Below are 21700 nucleotides of genomic sequence, written 5' to 3' on the forward strand. Positions count from 1 at the left end.
TTGACACATTTTAAAAACTACAGCTTATCCAGGCCTTTAAAACATGCTTGAAATTTGACTAACTGAGATAAACACAGCAGACTGTCATCTGCAGTTGTCTGGCAGATTTGCCATTCATTTCAATAGGGATTCCATAAAAAAATGCATGAAAAATCACTGCCAAAAGTCCTAGCACACACTCCAAATGTCACACATTTTAAGACACATTTTGTATTGAAAATTGTGACCCAAAGAATCTATATAGAATAAGCCCGAGGAATAGTAATAAGCGTACTTCAATGCTTACACATTGGCACACTCAAAAATTATTATCATTGTCATTATAACGACAATAGATTCTCTACTTTTTTTACAGCTTAATTTTGAATATAAAGACTTTGAGGAAGAAATCAATTAATGGTCCAAGTAAAGTTCTGACTCTTTTAGAGAAATAAATAAAAACTCTACAAATGTATTATTATGTGGTTAACAAACTCAGAGAATCAGACTCAGAGAACTTTTTGTCAGGAAATTGAAATTGAAGGTTGTGATGGGAACAAATTCATTTTAAACTCATTAAGTCATGTCACACAAGTAGAAGTGCAGCGATTAGTTGATAATTGAGTTAATTATCAACTACGGAATTGTCAACTGTTTTAATAATCAGTTTGAGTATTTTTTTTAACTGAATATCTTTGAGTTGTGGCTAAAACAACACATTTAAGGACACCAGTTTGGAAACACTGATTGAGATTTTTCACTATTTTCAGATATTTTATCAACCAAACAACTAATCCATTAACTAAGGATATGAATTGACACTGAAAAGAATCACCCTAGACACAAATCATTTGTTACGAGTTCTGCCACTTGGAGAAAAACAAAAACAAAAAAAGAAATATAAGCATCTACTATAATAAGCTTAATTAAAATAACCTTCATACAGTCACATCTTTTAAGGACAGTGAGTATGAGGTCATTATAATAGGCATTTATACTATTATCAGGTAAAGTCTTGTTTGTTTTATGTTGTCACACGTGTTTCCATCGTTCCTGACCACCCAATGACGAGCTGAAACACACACGGGTTTATACATGTATTAATGAATCATTTTTGTATTTAAAATCAAACAACAATAAGAATGTCCATCAACTAGCAACTGAAATGAGTTTTGTGTTAAAATGATTGGAATCAGCATTTCTGATGACACAGCTACATCAAGACTATTAGTCTTGTTTTTTTTTTTTTTTAAACACATTTATGATGCTTATGTACATGTTAATTATATTCCTGTCTTGTCACAGGTTGCAGCTGAGCTGATCTGTACAGACATCTGGACTGTCGAAGCCCCTAACAATCACACATCCACCCTTCCAATGTAAGTAACCTTCTTATGTTTGTTTCTTCTGTGGAGCTGCTGATTAGCTCAGAATGCTTGTTTGCCGTGTTGCTCTCCCTTGCATTTTTTTCTTTGTGTGCAATTTTACATGAGGTAAATATTTATGTTGACATTATGTCATTTTAGCATAGCCATTTGTCACACGCTCATGGAGTGTGTGCCGTGAAATGCAAAGTGACTCATCCACAAGACTGTGCAAAAACAGCAAGACATTATATTGGAAAAAAAAAAAAAAAAGAAAAAAAACAAATCATAATGTCATAAATAATAAAGGAGGCAGAGATTGTGATGTTGAAGTGCAGTGTACACTGTGCAAGAGTTGCAGTCACGTGTGTGGGTGTGTACATTATGCAGGAGAGCGTTGGTGTGTGTTGTGGTGTGTGCATAAATCTGTGTGTTATATACGTATTTACAATAATCCTGTGTGCTGTAGCTGACATATGAGGTGGTAGGAACATCAAAGCAAACACAGGAAAAAAAAACTGATGTGTAGCTGGAAATAAACACCTTGGTATTCAAATAATTTTAGCCCTCTGAACTTCAAATCCCACTTGTGTTGTGCGTTTGATAGACATTTTTATCTTTTTTTAAACCGATTTACCAGAGCTGGAAACTGTAAAAAACAGGATGTTCAGCTTTCTGACTGAACTAATTATGTGTGACTTGCAGTTTTGTCATGAAAAACCACGAAATATAGGCTGAAAAAAAGGAAAAATCTGTCTTATCTCTGACTGGGGAAATTCACAGATTTTATCAAAGTCACTCAATTCTGCATATCTGCAAAACTTAAAAACTGGCCTGACGTTGGTGATCTGCTCTAACCAAATTAAATCTTCAATGGATTTGATCTGAAGGAATTCAGAGAAAACAATTGAAGACTAAAAACAAGGACAAAGCTCCCCTGGTATGTAATTAACATTAACGTAAAAAGGAGTTGACAATTTATTTTATTATTTTAGAGATGAGTCGTGTCAAGTCTCATGAATTCTTCCCTTCATTTTTTTCCTGTTAATAAATTTGTGTTTTTTTTTCTCAAAAACCAGCTGTAGATTTAGGTTTTTTTTGCTTTGCATCCTCCATTTATCATGTTATTATAGTTGCCTTCTGCCTTATAGAAGCTGAAGTTGTAAAACTGATCCTTATAATTCACTCCTGCTGAGGTCAGATGAGTAAGAGGCAGCCACCACATGTGACGGTGTAAACCAGCAGTACAGTATCTACCTGCTGGTGTGTACGTTGTTTCAACAAGCTGATTGAAGTGTGAGGTGAGGGATGTCAGGGGGAGATGGGAGGACGGTGGACGGAGGGGCTGCAGGGCGAGGCGGCTGCATAATGGCAGCTAAAGAGCTTTTCTGTTGAGCATTAAGCAGAGAGAGCTTAGTTTGGTGTGTAAGAGCGGGATCAGCACTTGCATACCGGCAGCAGAGGAGGTCTGTTGCTGCTCTGCTCTCCTTGCACTCATGCATTAAGGGTCAGTTTCTATATGCCTGCATGTGTGCGTTTGTGTGTGTAGAGTGTGCTACGTGGGGCAAGTGCAGCTGTTTTCAAAGCACCAGTCAATTTGTAGTGGTTTACAGAGCACGACAAGCAGCACTACTGGCAGAAAATATACTACGTTGAATACTCTAAAGCAGTGATTCCCGGTAGAGCTGCTACAATTTGTGATCAATGCATCGACATCAGTTATTTATTTTTTAACTGACGCGTATTTGATAAAACAAAAGTTTTGTTTTCAGCATCACTATGGAATTGCTGCATCATGCCAGCGGTAGGTTTTGCCTACACTCTTTGGTAAGCTACAGTTTTAGACCATAGCGGCAGCAAAGTTCGACTCAGATCAGTGTAAAAGTTTAAAAAAAAAACCTGAGGCAAGGCATAAAGACACTGCAGTATTTAATTTTCAACAATATATCGTCTGTTTGTCTGTTCTACGTCTGCTACCCTGCCATCCTCACCCCAACTGGTCGAGGCAGATGACTGGCCACCCGAGCCTGGTTCTGTCAGAAATTTTTTTGTTGTTTCCTTCCCGGTGGGTAAAAGGGAGGTTTTTGTTCCACCTCACTGTCGTCAAGTGCTTGTCCAAAAGTACTTCAAAGGAAACTTTAGATTTGTTGGGTTTCTATGTGTAAAATTTGTAAGATCACTATTTCAAGTGCTATGAGATAAAATGCGTTCTGAATTGTTGCTATATAAATTAAATTGGATTGAATTGAATTGAATATAGTGATATAAAAAATACAAAAATTTTCGTCTGTCTTGAATAACTTTTTGAAAAGAATAACTTACTCTACAAGAACTGACTACATATAGGTTAAGTCTTTCACACATCATGTAGGTAACTGACAAAGAGACGTCATTATTTCAGGTACTGACTCAGATTTGGGGCTGCACAGTGGCTTGGTGGTTTGCACTTTCGCCTTGCAGTTAGATCGGTTTGCATCCCAGCCTGGGCCTGAGAGCTTTCTGCATGGAGTTTGCATGTTCTCTCTGTGCATGCGTGGGTTTTCTCTAGGTTCTCCGGCTTCCTCCCACAGTCCTAAAACATGCTGAGGTTAATTGTTAACTCTAAATTGTCAGTAGGTGTGAATGTGAGTATCGTTCTTTGTCTCTATGTGTAGCCCTGTGAGAGACTGGTGACCTGTCCAGGGTGTCCCCAAGTCAGCTGGAATAGACTCCTGTCCCCTCATGACCCTAATGAGGATAAAGTGGTGGATTTTTAAGTCTGCTTCAAATGATTGTCCTGTTGTAGAAGTCAGCTTGTATTGATTTATCCATCCATCCATTATCTACACCGCTTAATCCTCATTAGGGTCACGGGGGGCTGGAGTCTATCCCAGCTGACTTAGGGTGAAGGCAGGGGACACCCTGGACAGGTCGCCAGTCTATCACAGGGCTACATAAACAGAGAAACAATCACACTCACATTCACACCTACTGACAATTTAGAATCACCAATTACCCTCAGCATGTTTTTGGACTGTGGGAGGAAGCTGGAGAACTCAGTGAAAACCCACATATGCACAGGGAGAACACACAGAAAGATCCCAGGCCCAGGTCAGGATGCGAACCGATCTTCTAGCTGCAAAGAAACAGTGCAAACCACCAAGCTACTGTGCAGCCCAGCTTCTATCCAGTTTCAGTTTTAATTGATTGCATGACATTTGCATCCAGAATTGGCTGACATTTAGTGGAATTCATTCCCTCCATCCAACAGCCCAGAACAGAATATTTTCATCTTCTTGCTTAGTCCCTTCATATTTACTCTATTTCATACTAAAAAATACCAGTGTTTTCTTTATTGTACTCTTGTGATGAAAACGACAGCTGTATTCAACGCGTATGTGCTTCTACAGATGACAGAAAAGTTAAGAAACTACCATTTAGTGTGGAGCTACTCTTTTTAGAAGGAGCTATGGTATACTTTATGTTTTCTGACACTGTGTAACTTGTCTGTCACTGTGAAATATTATTTAGTTTCCCTCTGGTTATATTCAGGCTGGGTGTCTTTGCTGGGCTTGCTTTTGTCCATAGCTACCCTTTTTTAACCCTCCAAACACACCTTTGGTGGTTGTATCCAAAGAACTCCATTTTCATTTTATCAGTCCACAGCAGTCTTTTCCGAAAGCACTCAGGTTTACCCAGATGTCACTTTGCAGACTTCTGATAACTGCCATGTTGAGCCTGTTTGAGCTTCAGTGGAACGGTGCATCGGCACTCCCACTTCAGATAAAAACTTTCCTGCAGCTCCTTGGGAGTCACGGGGGTGTTTTGCTTTGCTTTCCCGCTCAGCAGACGTGCAGTTTTATCTGGATGTTTTCTCAGTGTTACAGATTTTGTCTTGACTTTCACAGTTCCTCTTGACAGCCGTTTCTGTCAGTGAAAGTGTCAGCTGGAAGCATTTCAAAATATTTTCATATCCTCTTCCAGCTTTACAGACATCTTATTCTAACCACCTTTGCAATTATTTCAGCTATTGGAGCAGATTAACAGGAGAATGAAGTAAATAGAAGCCAAATCAAGTCAGATCAGATGCAATTTTATGTATCATTTCTGGGGCTGCTGCTGTTTGAACTCTGTCCCCACCATAGTACAGCCTCCAACTGATGAAGAAACATTATTGATCAAATTTGTAAACACTTTTAAGATCACACAAAGATGATAATAAGATGAACAGTAAAATATCAATACAACCAATGAACTGTCTGCAGATCATGTGAAACGGAATTAATTCAAACTAAAAAAATATTGCAGTTCTCTCTCTGCTCTGATACCTGAGACAACTGATACTTGTGTAGCAGTGCTAAAGCTAAAACATTTATTATGATAAAAGTGTTGAATTTCAGCCTAAATTAATAATTACTGGTAATTCTTAATGACCTATTTTTAGAAAATGACCAACAGAAAACATGGTTTGATTTAAATTGAACCAATTTGACCTATTTATCAAGGTATACAAGTCATAGTTTTGACATTTTAACAGTGAGAAACACGCACAAATTAATCAATTTACGCATATAAATGAAAATAGCATTGATAATTAAATAAATTCACCTTGAAACACTTTAAATATAGAAAGCACACACCAACATGAAGTCCACCAGCCTTTGAAGTAAGCTACTAGGAGTGTGTCATGGAGCTGTTTGAGTGTTTTTAAAAACATTTTAGATTATTTTTGTCATTCATTCCTGTGTTTTCCTGTGTCTGTCTGTTTGTGTCTCTGTCTGTCTATGTCTATGTGTCATGCCCCTTTTCAGTTATTTTTGCTTTATTTAGAAATTGCCTTTCCTCGTATATCACTTGAGTTTTAACTTTTCTTTTCTCTTTTCCCTCCCCTTTGATTGACCTGATGAGTTTCAAGTGTATCTCCCCAATCAGTTCAGAGTTTTTAAATATTCTTGTCTCTTCATTCATTCTGTTTGATACCTCATTGTTTTCCCTCCTGTTTGGTCACATCATGGTCTTCTCCTAGATTCTCTTTGTCAAGTCCTGGTTTTTACATTAGTTTTTTATGTAATCCTGTTGTTTCCTTGGTATTGTCTCGATTTTTGTACATCTGCATTTTGTCTTTGAGGTTTTCTACATCTGGATTTTCCAGCTGCATTTTGTTTGCTCCTCAGCTGCCTTCAGCTGTTTATTAAAGCTATTTTTTTTTTTTTTTTTTTTTTGCCTGAGGCCGAAGTGGCCATGGACCAGAGTGCAATGGGAGATGACAGCCATGGGAAGTGTGATGGAGGGCGAACAGGCTCCATTACCGAGGTACGATAGGCTGCTTATGGTACAAAGAGGGAACACACTTGGGGTTTGTTCATGCAGCTGAACTTTGCCAGTTCATTCTGTGCTTTCATGGTGTTTTGAATCTTATGCATTTAAGTCAGACTATTGAACATTTTTTGGAATTGCTCTCCCTGAAGAAGTGTCCCACCCCAACTGATTAAGTGTCAAACATGTCACTGTCATTTAATTGCCTGGGCCTGGCATGACTTATTAATGCTGCACATTTGTGGGGATTTGACAGATACGGTGGCGCAGCACATCATAAGTAACTGGCGTTTCTTAACACTGAAGCTGTACCATGAAGAATTTCTCATTTGGCAGCGGTGAATTCTTCATCTCCTCTTTCGCCAGGAGGAGCTAAGATATGAGAGACCCGAGTGAGGGAAGCAAAGGGACACATTACATTCAACCATGATCAGAAATGTAGTGAAAAGACATATAATCATGGCTCCTCAGACATCCTGCCTCACTGCTCAGTCCTGGCTCTTGAAAGCAGAATGAAGATCTCCTGAATGGCTTTCAAGATGGAGGATGGCAGCAATTACAGTATGAAGTGAGGAGCGATCATAAAAGCTAACGAGGCACATCCATTGTGTATCAGAAGTATCAAGGCTGACAAAACTGCGTATAGATTATTCCCTTCAGGACTAATTTAGATTCAAGGCAGTACAGTTTTGTGTCGGTCATAAAAACAGGGCTTTGTGCCTTCAGTAATGCCAACCTTCTCCTGCATCTCAGAGTGTTTATTGTTATGGAAATCTAAACCTTATCTTTGCACAATTCAGATTGTTTTTTTTCATTTCATGAGAATAATAATTGAACTCATCTTCAAAGCATGTAAAAAAAAAAGTGTTCCACTGTAAACAGAAAACACCATTTTGGTGATATTTTGGTAAAAAACCTCTCCAACAGCATTAGTGCATGTGGAGCTGCAGCCGAGGTTGTATGTGTTAATGTGAGCCCGTCTCTCATGTTCACATGAGTGTTTCAGACCAAACAAACCCATTCTGGTTGCTGGAGGATAAAATTGATGTAATTTCCTATGAAAAACATTTCACATCTTGTAGTTTGGGTTCTTTCCATGTTCACACTTGTTGTTTTCCAGCACTGTAGTACACTGCAAATATGGTATAAATGTGGATGTCATAAAAAAAATGCATTCACAGGCTTATCTATAACACTATATATGCCTGAATAACATTTTCTCGAAAATACTCCGGATAATGCCTGTAGGGTTATTAAACTGTTAAACATTTATAGGAGAGAGTTTATCTCACACACCGGAGGCATAAAGCCGAAAAGATCTGGGTGCTGAATTGCCTAAAAAAGACATAGTATTGGTGAGTGTTACACATCATTTTAATAATAATAATAATAATAATAAATTTTATTTATAAAGCGCTTTTCCAAAAACTCAAAGACGCTGTACATAAAATACAATAAGATAAAACAAAACTGTTAATTAAAATCAGTAGATAGTAAAACAAGTTCAAGATAAAATACAGAATCACTTAAGGAAAGCAGATCTAAAAAGGTGAGTCTTTAAAAGGGATTTAAATGTGGTGAGGTTGGTGCAGTCACGGAGGGCATGGGGGAGTGAGTTCCAGAGTGTGGGGGCGGCGATGGCGAAGGCTCTGTCCCCCCAATGTCACCGGCTGGTCCTGTGCGGGATGGAGAGGAGGTTTGTGTGGGAGGAACGGAGATTCCTGGGGGGGGTGTAGGGGAGGAGCAAATCAGTAAGGTAAGAGGGGGCAAGATTATGGATGGACTTGAAGGTGAGGAGAAGCAGTTTGTACTGGATGCGGTGTGAAATGGGGAGCCAATGGAGGTTCTGCAGGACGGGGGTGATATGGTCGTGAGAACAGGTTCGGGTGAGGAGTCGGGCAGCAGAGTTTTGAATGAGTTGAAGTTTATTGAGAACTTTGGAGGTGGAGCCGAAGAGAACGCTATTGCAGTAGTCAAGGCGGGAAGTGACGAAGGCATGAATGAGGGTTTCAGCGGCTGAGAAGGAGAGGAAGGGGCGGAGACGGGCGATGTTGCGGAGATGGAAATAGGCAGTTTTGGTGATCTGATTAATGTGGGGTTCAAAAGTGAGGTTGCTGTCAAATATCACACCGAGGTTGCGGATGTGAGCAGAAGGAGATAGGGTGGTGTTATCAATGGTAATGGGGGAGTGGGGAAATGGTGTGAGTGATTTAGGTCCAATAAAGATGAGATCAGTCTTGTCGCAGTTTAGCAGGAGAAAATTTTAGCGCTGTGATACACAATCAAGGAAGTACAACGTGAAGAATGACAATTTCACTTAAATGGTTTCACTTAAATCTAAACCATGTCGCAACTTTGTCTTAATGCAAAAACAAAACCAGCGCGGTTCTCATTCCCTGTGATTCATTTACAAGAAAAGTCGGAACATCATTTAGTTAGATTGAAATACTTTGCTACGCTAAGTTTTTTGTTTGGTTTGTTTTAAGGAGCAGGAGAGAAACAATGAAAAGGAAGCTCTAGTGATGAAAAGAAATTCAACATCTGTTTATATAAATGTTTTAGAAGCAAACATGTAAAGTGCTTCAAATCTCACTCGGGCCTGATGACGATGGAGACTTGGAAGTCTCTGATTACTGCCTGAATGTGGTCAAGTTGATGCTGGTGGAAATTTCAAAAAATATCCTTAAGGACTTAAGAGGTTTAGCCACATTAAGGACTAAAAGGAAGGACATTTTGGTTTAGTGTTGCAATGACTCGCAAAAACTACTTTCTAAGTTACACCTGTGAAATCTAATGCAACCCAGTACTGTAATTTAAAGCACAGGTTACTACTAAGGACACTTTAAACAGAGACAATTTCAATTTGATTTCAGCTGCAATACGTCTCAGGAATGTGTGTGTGTGTGTGTGTGTGTGTGTGTGTGTGTGTGTGTGTGTGTGTGTGTGTGTGTGTGTGTGTGTGTGTGTGTGTGTGTGTGTGTGTGTGTGTGTGTGTGTGTGTGTGTGTGTGTGTGTGTATAAAATGATGCTCTTTTTTTATTGGATTCATTTAACGCCCCCTCATTTTGCCTGCACTACGGTTGTATGTACACCTAAATCATAATAAAGATTGATTTGATATGATTTTGACTTTGCAACAGCTCTACTGCTGAATGTTCTAAATTTTCAGCTTCTGTTGCTCAAAAGTTAATGAATCTACTTTGTTTATTAAGGTCATAGTGAGTGGTGGTATAATGGATTGCATTTTGTTTAAAAGTGTCCCTTCACATGTGCTGATAGGCATGAAAAATGTCAGTCTTTGTTTTTTTTTAATCCTTTGTATTATTTTGAAAGTAACCTTTCCTCATATTAAAGATGCTTTAAGCTAAATTATGACACTCATCAGACCTGGGTCCTCTCTCCACATTAACATATGTTAAGTTCACTTCAGTTTTACTGTTTCTTTTCAGTCTAGAGGTTTGTTTATATGTCTTGGTACTGAGGCCAAAGGTCATGTTTTGTGCAGGCGTCAAAACCCCAAATCCAATCAGTGATTCTGAAAATCCTGTTATCTTTTGGAAATCACTGAGCTTATACCATTTATCAGAGTGAGAAAACATAAAAATGGAAAGAACTTTCAGATTTTTAACTTTGCGTTGTTCCTTGAACTTGTCACGAGTGATTTTGGGTTTTGTGAAAAAAAATAAAGTTTAAGCTTCATATATTTAATTTCACCAAAACTCATATTATTCTAAATTACAATACACTTTGAAATTTGTGAAAATCTGCGCTAGTAAATGTGCTTTAGTACAACACCACAGTTAACCATTAGAGTAATCTCAATGAGGACAATATCAGCAAAAACTAGATATCACAAAACATTGTAAAGACAGAATGTATGACAGCTGATCACCTGTAATTTGACTGTCATTTTGTCCTCTTACAGCTAAATCAAACATGCAGAAATCACTGTTCTGTCAGAATCGACAGCAGCACTAATAACTGTTATTACTGCTGCTATCAGTCACTCTCAAATGGAGCTAATGTCCTCCTCGCTGCTTTAACGAGTCAGTAACATGATGTGGTCAAAACATTCTGTTTATGGTGCATGGAGCACATCAGGATCACACATGTGCAACATGTGGCAGCAGATAAACGGCATGATACAGGAGATTGCATCATTTTACGCTATCAACATTCGGACCTGAGTTAAACATGTTTTGTGACGACTGGTAGGTGTTTGATTTCTCCCTGAAACTCAAAGTGAAACGGAGAGCAAATAGCATATTCTGTCTCATTCAGCAGCTGCAGTGATCCAACCTTCATGCAGAGGATCATTAGAAGTGATGAGAGGTGGGTCTGTACCTGCCACTGAGAGAAGAAACAGCATTTTAACAGTGAAAGAGTCACAGTTTCCTAGACCAGAGAAGGTGCATCAGGTCAGGAGCACCAGGATTAATCTCATTTTCTCCAACATTCTCGTGGTTGTGCGCCATAAATTCATCTCCCAGGGTTGGACTGTCAAGGTACAGCTCTACTGTAATTGTCCTGAAACGTTTGAGGAAAACTGTTGAGCTCAAATGATCTGAACTGTGGTTTGAGGGCATGTGAGTGCTCTCAATAGGATGAGTGCCTTCACCAAAGTGAAAGTCAAGGATTGCCGTTTAGACACAGTCTTGGCGGGGGGTTGAGCTTATGTTAGCTAGTAATTTGATAATTTTACAGAATAGGACTTGAGTGCAGCAGCACTGGGAGCACCGTATTGCAATACAAAGACACTATGTTGATGGGGACATCGACCAAATAAAAATCTAGTTTTGGATATTCATTGACAGTCTCGTAATGTTTTGAGTGCACCTATTAGTTTGGTTTTTTTTCATTCTTTCTCGCTCTAACTGGAAAATTAGCAGCTGTCATTCTACACACAATTTTTATGCTGTAATCAAGATTAACATCAACTGTGTCATGTTTCTACTCTGTGTGCTCTTGTGTAGAAAAATGTTGGCTTTTTTTAAGTGTGAATCTCCTCAGTTTTTAATTAATATTTTTTTTTATTTTTGCTAAGGCCTAATCCTTTATCATTTTCTCCCCAAAGTCAAGTCTTATCTCAACTCAGTAAAGCCACACACACGCACACACACACACACACACACGCACACAAACAGATTACACACACTTCCCCTATCGGCCCTCGACCCTCCACCACAGAGGGATCTGGGTGTCTACAAACTGTCTGGAAACACAAAGGTCTGTGCCTCCTGTGTACCTCATGATGACTCACACTGACAAGCTCTTGTATTTGATGTACAGTTAGAGAAAGCATTTGCTTGATTGGATTGTAATCCCCTATTGTGAGAGTAAAGGAGCCACGGGCTATATTTAGGTCTATTTGAGAATATGACAGAGGTTTAGTCGGAGGGCTAGCGAGAAAGAAAAGGCTGCATTTTGTTTATGGAGCACCTCCACAAAGCTGCTCGCTGGCTACATTCAGCGATGTACTGAAGCTGCCACATGGAGTAGTGTCAGTGTATTTACTGTAAGCTGTGGTTTTTCTGTGCGTCCTTCAGTAATTACTTATCCTTTAATTAGAAGCCACACACTATTATCCACACATATACCCCCCTGCATAAGGCAACAGTAATTTCAGCTTGTGTATTTCTATTTATTTAGATGAATGGATACGGTGATGATGCTGCAGCTTGAAATGTTTTGCTAGTATGTCAGTGATGTAGTGAATGCAATAGCAATTATGTCATGACGGGTTGCTTTTGGAGATTTTTTTTGTTATAATTTATCGAATTTCCAACTTATACCATTGCAAACAGAAAATGGATGGCTTCATTTTGTAAACATTTTTGTGAAGATGAACATTGCTGCTTGGTCAGTCTGTTAAAGTGGCAGCTTTCGGTCAGTCAGGTTTTCCAATCATGTTAATCCCAGTTTGATTCAGACAAACCCGTCACAGTAACAGAGAATGGACGGCACATTGATGTATGACACATGAGGTCAGAATTTCTTACAATAACACGGTGGATGAACTTGAGTGTGTTTTAGGAGAATATTTTTTTCTTTGCAATGAGCCACTCTTAACTGCAGGAACTTGTCAGTCGTTTTACAGCAGCCTAAAACTTTGTGTTTGTTCCAACTGCAAGAACTGCCCCAGTAGAATTTCTTTCTGGGAGATGAAGTAAAATACCAAAATCAGTAGTTGTTACTTCTCAGCAGCTCTAAAAAAAAACTGCAGTGTAGGACTTGATAATATTCGATCTCAATGTCCTCTTTTGGAAGCTGTCATTTTACACTGTAAAATTCACAAAGTAACAAACCCTCCATTTTCCATTTATCACATTTCTTACATTTTCGTCGAACTGGAGTTATGTTCAGTACATGTTTTTCATTGATGATACTTTTCAAAATCCTTGGATCCTACAGCGCGATGTAAACAGAAATGCTGAAAAGGGATTACAGAGCTGTTCCTATAAATGTTTGCACCACTTCATGTCTGACCTGAGTACCTTCAGTGGAAAGCTGCCTATAGCTGTTCAGAGCTTTCTCCAAAACAATACATGGGATTAGGTTGCCGGTTTTACAGCGTGACTTTCCAGACTGTTGTGGCCCAATTTATGTAATGACGTCAGTACGTCGTAATCTTGTGCATGTTTATCCTTTCATGCCTTAATTCTGCGCTTGAAGTGATGCTAGTACTAGGTCTGATTTAGTACCACTATTGTTGCTCATTCAGATGTGAGGCTGACACAATTAGTTGCCATAATTTTTTTAACACTGAAATGGTTTTCTCTGATCTCATGTTTATACTTAACGTAATTTATTGTTTTTCCTAGTTTCCATTCTATGTAGCTTTAAATGATACATTCACATTTTATTCAAACAAGCACACGAGTGTCTGCTAGGATCCACATGATGGAAATTTTGACATCTCCTCAAGGGTCGCCTTCGATCTCTCTGTGGATGTCTGTGTGCAGCCTAAACTTTGTGTCACCACACTACAAAGGCAGTAGTGGGCATCAGTGTAGTATGCAGATGATGATCTACTGCACGTGTGTGGAGCATAAATCTTCAACGAACAGGAAAATATTAGCAGGGAGGGAGTATAATCAAATCTTAAAGTGTCAATCTCTAAAATCTCAGTTTTATTCTCTTTGGCAGTACCCATGACAGAAACTGGAATTATAATGTGTTTAACCTCACTTCACAGTTGTTAGTGTGACTTTTGCAAAAATTGTGGTTCCTGCACATGAAAGCAAAACGGGAATAATATCTTCTGAGACGAGGGAGGAACGGCACACTGCTTCCCACAGATGAGGTACAGAGTGAGTCTATTGCATTAGTTTTGCTTTCCCTCTCTGGCAGAAAAATAAGCGCTGCGAGTGGCTTGTGATTTTGTGTTTGTAATACTGTAAATACAAGGACTTTTGTTTTTGAAAATGAAAATATAAATGTTCATCTACGCAATCTCAGTCGACCAATATTGGCAGATGGTACAGATATATGGATATCGACATGCGTATTGTTTGATGTGAGAACTTTTTAAAAATTACATAACATAATGCAGAAACAGTTACTTGGGATGATCTAGAAATGTTATCATCACATGGTTTGTCCCGCGCAATGGCCCCGACTTCATTGTTTACACTCCTCTCATCATTGTCTGCAGCACACAGCAGAGAATATATCACAATTGATGGTACTGCAGAGTTAAAAGGTATCTTCATGGGAAGTCAGAAACTAGATTGTGAAGTACGAGTTGCAGGAAAGTTAATAAGCCCTCCATAATTTTTCATTACTATATAGTATATACATATATACACTATATATAATACATATGCATGATTCCAACTGTGAAGCATGGAGGAGGAGGTGTGATGGTGTGGGGGTGCATTGCTGGTGACACTGTTGGGGATTTATTCAAAATTGAAGGCACATTGAACCAGCATGGCTACCACAGTATCCTGCAGCAACATGCCATCCCATCCGGTTTGCATTTAGTTGGACCATCATTTATTTCTCAGCAGGACAATGACCCCAAACACACCTCCAGGCTGTGTAAGGACTATTTGACCAAGAAGGAGAGTGATGGAGTGCTGCGTCAGATGACCTGGCCTCCACAGTCACCTGACCTAAACCCAGTAAAGATGGTTTGGGATGAGATGGACCACAGAGCGAAGGCAATAGGGCCAACAAGTGCTCAGCATCTCTGGGAACTCCTTCAAGACTGGTGGAAAACTATTTTAGGTGACTACCTCATGAAACTCAGTGAGAGAATGCCAAGAGTGTGCAAAGCAGAAATCAAAGAAAAGGGTGGCTACTTTGAAGAATCTAAAATATAAAACGTTTTGACTTATTTCACACTTTTTCGTTTACTGCAATTCCATATGTGTTCATTTCATTCATTCATAGTTTTGATGCCTTCAGTGAGAATCTACAATGTAAATAGTCAAGAAAATAAAGAACAACCATTAAATGAGAAGGTGTGTCCAAACTTTTGACTGGAAGTGCATATATAGAGAATATCATCCAATATATTGATTTAAGCATTTTTTACTCCTCAAAACTCTGTCTGCACCAAAAATCCAGTGTGTGATTGGATTCTATTTGAGAGGATTCTTCTTAATAGGCTTCCAGCTGAACTGATTTGAATGAAGTCCACACTTCATTCTTCAAACTCAGGCCGTCGTAGCCTCGCGTTAACTTATAATGAATTTTGGATTGTATATTTTGTCCCAAGTCACTCACATTGAAAATCTCTCTCAAATATTGTGGAATCGTCGAATTTCTATATGAAGTGCCCTGAGATGTTGTGTATTGCTACAGTATATACAAAGCTGAACTGAAAGTGCAGCAGGAAGGCATCATGTTGGGTGTAGTTTCAAGACAGATTTGCAAAACTGTGAACATATCCTTTAAAACTGCAAAAAATAATCATGTCCCTCACTGTGTGACATTTCGATATATACTCAGTGTCCACTTGTTTAAACTGAGTGGAACTTTCTAAGTGAAAAAAAAATCATGTTTCTCATGTTTGCACACTCTGGAAATACTCCACCAGTGTCTTGCATTACTTTAGTCACAATATTCCAGCCTTCAGACACAGACTTAGTATTTACTATTTTTTGCAACGTCTCGAGTAGAATTTCTAGTAAAGTTTATTTGCACTCTACTATCAGTTGGTTGCTGCTTTTCAGGGTTCGTTAGTTTGTAGACATATGAGGGTTTTTTTTGTAGTTTCAAAGTCAGTAGACAGTGGCTTCATTTTGCAACATAATGTCTGCTTTTGTTGATGTCAGAAATACATTATGTTGCTTTTTCTTACAAGTTTAAGTTAAATGTGCAGAAAAACATCAAAGTAAAGATAAATGACTCCTGTGACTGATCTGTTATGACATTTTTAGACTCAAACTGAGGCATGAATGTTTTAAGCCACATTTTTACTGTAGCTACGTGAAGCAGTGCTAGTTTTATGTTTTGATGTTGGGTTATGTGCTCCTTCAAAGGGTCACAAGGTCAATGGTGGCATTCAGATCCTTTACATAAGTAACAGTGCCAATGCAAGAAAGCAAAAATACTTTAATGAAAGTAAAAGCTCTGCGTGAAAATTCCTATTTACATTTGCGTACGTAGCAGCCAAAATCTGAAATTAAATCTAAAATATTATATGAAAAGTTCTAGTGTGGTCCGGCTACCTGATAAATTATTTTGTCTGCCATAATTAGATTATTCATACAGAAATATCAGTGTGTCATCAGTCATCCTTTTTGTCCCTCTGACTGATGCATTATTGTTTTTGACACCATTAGATTAATAATAGTGAATCATCAGTGTGTCAGCAGCATGTTACTGTTGTAGCAGCTGCAGGTGGAGCTGCCTGAACTAAATATATTCAGTTTTACGTACAGAGCCTCCAGATAAATCAAAGGACTCATCACCTGAATACTGGGACAAGAAAGAAGGAAAAACAAAGCCAGAAATTTGTTTTTAGTTATTTCCTCTTTTTTTTTTTTTTTGATCATTGAAGCATTTATTGAAATAAAATCATGTAAGAAGTTTAGAGAGCTCTTATCTACTCATAAGACCAATGTGACCCTGGCTACACTCTGCTTTTTATAAGAAGCCAAAAAGCTTGAAAACCACTGGTTTAATCTTCAGCTGTGTTGTGTTTTTAATCCATTGTGTAAAATCGTCAAAAACCTAACTAGCAACTAAACCTGTCAAATAAATGTAGGGGAGTAGAAGGTAAAATATATTCCTGAGAAATGTAGCCGAGTGGAATGATAAAGTAGCACATAATGGAAATACTCTAGTAAAGTACGAGTTCTTCAAAACTGCACTGAATTACAGTACTTGAGTAAATGTACTTTTTTTTATTTTCTAGCACTGCACAAGATATATCTAAGGGGTCATGGAATGATTAATGAGTAGGAAAGAAGAAAATCGGTTCTGCAGCACAATTATATATTCAGTTTCTCCTTTCTCCTTAATTAATTTATTTTTGTGGTGAATATTTCCATATTTGGGCTTCAAACAGTTAATTATATGCAACCATGTGAGACATTTGCAGGGATTACTATTGCTCTGGTAGAACTGCCTGTAAAACCCAGACATCTACAATGGGACAAGAGGCCCCAACAAGTACACAAGTTGCTCCCAAAAATTTACATTTTTCTTACATTTTAATCTGAAAAGCAGATTAAAAAGCAGATTGCTTTGGGATTGGGAATACTATATGTGGAATTCTAAAACGTGCAAATAATGACCAAAAATCAACAGTGCAACGACGGTGTGAGGCCAAGCATCAGTGTGAAGCCACAGTAACAACACAGCAAGGCAGGAGGAGCACTTTGCATGAGTGCAAGTAGCCTTTTTATGTGTTGCTTCTTTTTATGGTTTCTAGACATGCTACAAATCTGGACACTGCGGCTCCTTATCCAGGTTTGTAAACCTTGTGTTTGCTTTTGTTGGTGCTGAAAAAAATGGCGGAAAATAGCAGGAAATCAAGACCCAACTGTACATGAATGATCAAATGTGGATATTGTTAAAATCAAGTATATATGGTTCTGACTAACAGGTTTTTTCATCTTGCATGGAAACACTATATCATGAAAACCAGGATACTGATGCTCATGAAAGCTCAGTCAGTGTGATGCTGTGTAGGTGTTAGAAGCTCAGATACGGGATTCTCTCTGCATGACGTCACTCTGGGTCGAGGGGAGGAGACAGACTGACCTGCTCTGTGAGCCGCCGTGTCCTCAGGAAGAAGCCCAAAAGACACCCAATGACCACAGCCAGCACCGACATGATGAGGAGCCCATTCTGCTTGCAGACGTTCTTCACCCTCACCCACACTGCATCCAGAGCCACGGCCATCGTGAGTCACCTGTCCTGCCTCCTCCTCCTCAGCAACCCATAAACCCAAAGCCTTAAAATCCAGGTGTGAGGACGAAAGCCAAAGTGAAAAACAAAGTGAAGAAAAAGCTCCAGGACAGGACAGGAAGCTACGTGAAATATCCAGTCCTGTGGCTAAAACACCTTTGGGCTCAGCATCCCGCTCGTCGTAGCGCTGCGGCAATCTGCACTAAGCTAAGAGGATCCTCTCACTTTCCAGGCATCCCCTCCCACCCTGCTCCACCCATCATCAGTGCTGACCCACCGCCAGGGGGAGGGAACAGCTGGCAACCATGTCCCAGGGAGTTAACATCACCAATCCTGTTAGAGTGCTACTGTATTAAACAGGTCTGAAGCTGGATTAAAGATCCATGAACAATTTGACAAAGGTTAACCTCACAGGCCTTCTGAGCCTGCTACAGAAAACAGACGAATGCTTGAGGTTTCTAGTACAGAGCGGTTCAGGAAATGTTCGTAGATTAATCAGCAAAGAAGGTTCTCAGTCAGTGAACTGCAATATTACAGCAGCATGACCTCTAATACATCAGAATACTGGTTAAAGCACATCCATGTATTAAGATTACACCAGCAGTTCTCCACCTACAGAGTCCAACATCATTTTAAAAACTCAGTTAAACCTCTGAGCCTCAAAACGCACCAGCAGGCGAGATATTTGATTAAGAAAAATCACCAATATTACGCCATTTATTAGCCAGAAACTATAAAGACAAAGAATCATTGGATTTTCAATCTTCCAATGGTGTTTGAGCTATCCATCTGTTATGTGAAATTTCACAGAGAAAATTAACCTAATATAAGCTTAAACTCGTAATATTTCATCAAAATCACTTCATTCTACATGTCTCGCTTAAAAAATTGCCAAAAATCCAAAATTTTGCACCAGATTCTAAAAAAAGCAACATATTCTGTCACAACTTAGGAGCCTTTAGTGACTCTGCTGCAATCAAGAGTCACATTTTGGCTGAACTTCACACGCAGTGTTTACAGAGCAGATGAAAGTATTTAAAGTAATTAAAAATGCAAGTGCTAAAATATGTGTAGCTTGTCAAGCCACCTCCCACCCCCCACCCCCCTACATGTTGATTCAAAGTTATTTCAATTTCTGTAAAATAAATAACCAACGAAATTCTTCTCAAGTTTTCTTTCTTTGTGATTTGTGGCATTATATCTGTCTTATGCTTCTCTGAAGACATTTCTCCTTCCTTCTAATCGTGGTTGTGCTGTTTCCATAGAGGTGCGGGACTTTATGTTACATTGAGAAATGATCCAACAGTGAATGAAAATTTAACAGGAGCAAAAAGCGCCCAGATGCTGGTCAGAGGTTTAAATATGTATAGCTCTAACTCTACAGAAGAGTCAACACCCAACAAGCATCATGACAGTCTGACACTGGAAACACACCGTGACCCAACCGTCTGTCCACACCACTCAGTTATCATTCTTTATAAATGAGGCAAAGTTTGTTCATTCTGCCTGCTTCGTGCTCGCCTGCTTTCAGGTTTCTTTGTTCAGATTGTGTTCATTTAAATGTTGTGAATACCAGGAACTATCTGTGTCGTGACTGCTCAGATTATTCCACAGCATCAATTGAAGAGAGTCACCGTCAGACACAAATAAATGTCGTTCTGAAGCTAATGAATAAATCGGACCTTGCTGGATGATTATCTCAGCTACAATTACCATCCTGGCCACTATTATTATATGCAGTTATTATATTATATCATTGATAATAATATATCCGTGCTGTTTTCATTCCCTTCAGCCAGTCAAACCTGAGATGCCACATTAATGTAGTTTATTTCGTAAAGGACGACGGAAGCAGCTCGAACTCATCCTCTGGTTCCTCCTCCTCTAATTGGTGCTTGAAGACAAACATTTTTCTCCTTTTCATTTACTCTAATCCTGAAGAGGATGTCTGTGAGTCACTGCTTTAATGAAAACTCCTTTGAGGTGATGAAGAGCAAAGAGACAACTACTTCATGCAAAAACCCCGTGAGAAGCCAATCTCATAGACACTGTTCGCTCTGCATGAAATTATGAATAAAGGACATAAATCTTTAAAAAGTGCTGACAGATTTTTGAAAAGCCGTTAAATTAGGCGAGTAATTCAGTGTGATGCAGAGGTGATATTCAACTATTTTTTCCTTCCAGGCCATCTAACCCGCATGTCATATTCACAGTTAGAAAAGCTTTCTTCGTACAAGTACTTGTCTTCGTATTTTACATGAGCGTTTCTGGGTGTGTAAATGTATTGCAAATGTAATATTAATGTGCCTTTGGCCTTGTCTGCTCTCCTTGGAGGTGAAATCTGAATAGCTACGTAAAAGGTCTTGATTTCTTTAGTCATTATTCAATTCAAAATCAAATGTTCAATACAAGCAACCACAATATATGGAACTAACATTAACACAAAAGTTAACATCTTTATCTGTGCCTTAAAGACGATGTCAGACAAATAAGTCTACAGTGGTCCAAAATGTCACCAGAGACCGGGAGAAAACCCACGCATGCACAGGGAGAACATGCAAACTCCATGCAGAAACTTCCCGGAAAGGCCGGGGTGCAAACCGGGGATCTTCTAGCTGCAAGGCCAGAGTGCTAACCACCATGCCACTCTGCAGCCCAATTAGAACGTAGTATGAGTTTAAAGAATATCCCAAACATGTAAGGGATAAAACCCCATAATGCATACTGTATAGAACAGACATGAGGCTGGTTTTCATGCCACGGTCATCAGATTTGTTAAATATTTCAAATCCATTATTGTGATCCTCAACCAGCTGCTGCTGAAGGTCACCCACTGGGCGCTGCAGATAGAACTGTGGAGACGGAGCACTGACAAAATCAATGGATAAAAGAACTACAAATTACTGCAATAAAAACCTCCACATCAGCAAGCAGATTCGGGTCCAATTTTAGCCATAAGATGGATAATTATTGCCTCAAGCGGAAGGAAATGACAACACATCATCTGCACTGTTTATATTGTTCAGAAGTGAAAGCAGTTAATTAAATGAACATGAGTCTAGCATTTGCAACAAAGTACTTCCAGAGAGAGGAAGAAAGATTCTGTGTCTCCATGTTGAAGCTACTCTGATGCCCACTATAGAACATTTTCACTCTTTTAACTTGTGTTTATGCAGAAAGTGCTGCTGCTGTGTGAAATAGAAGTCAGAGGAAATGTCACCTTCCTCTGCTGCACACTACAAAGTGGCGTGTGTGGGGGCTTTACAGTTAAGATGGATTTCATTCAGTAATGTATGAGAATAGCAGGGGGATTAGTAGGAATGCATTTTACTGGACTTTAACATATATATACATACAGTGGCTGTCAGTTTTCTGGAGTTCTGGTTTGTCGCATGAGATCAATAACATTCGTGTGTTGACACAGCTGTCGTCTGTGGATGTTAGTCTGTGGAAAAATATGTTGTTGAGGAGTTTTGGTTCAGTTATAAACAGTCATTAATATAGAGAATATTAATACCTGTTCTGCAAGTGCAACCTCTTGCATGTTAATCAGCCTCTAACAGCAGTCATCCAGTGTACAATGACATTTATTTTTATAAAGATTTGACTGGAAACATATCTTTTATTTGGAACTGGTTTGACATTTTACATGCTTGTCACTGTTTAGTTGCTGCTGCTGCTGCAGATGGTTTTTG

The 21700-nt window shown here is 39.0% G+C and overlaps 1 protein-coding gene across 1 annotated transcript in view; it reads right to left on the reverse strand.

Moving 5' to 3' along the window:
* Positions 1–18191, reverse strand: part of slc1a7b (solute carrier family 1 member 7b) — a 53344-nt gene extending 35153 nt beyond the window's left edge. Inside the window, exon 1 of the mRNA XM_023281682.3 lies at positions 17859–18191. Coding sequence (XP_023137450.1) covers positions 17859–17999 — 141 coding nt within the window. The 5' untranslated portion in view covers positions 18000–18191. The remainder of the gene's footprint in view (positions 1–17858) is intronic.
* Between the last annotated feature and the right edge of the window lie 3509 nt (positions 18192–21700).

This window comes from Amphiprion ocellaris, chromosome 2 (genome assembly GCF_022539595.1).
Source record: "Amphiprion ocellaris isolate individual 3 ecotype Okinawa chromosome 2, ASM2253959v1, whole genome shotgun sequence".
NCBI lineage: Eukaryota > Metazoa > Chordata > Actinopteri > Pomacentridae > Amphiprion > Amphiprion ocellaris.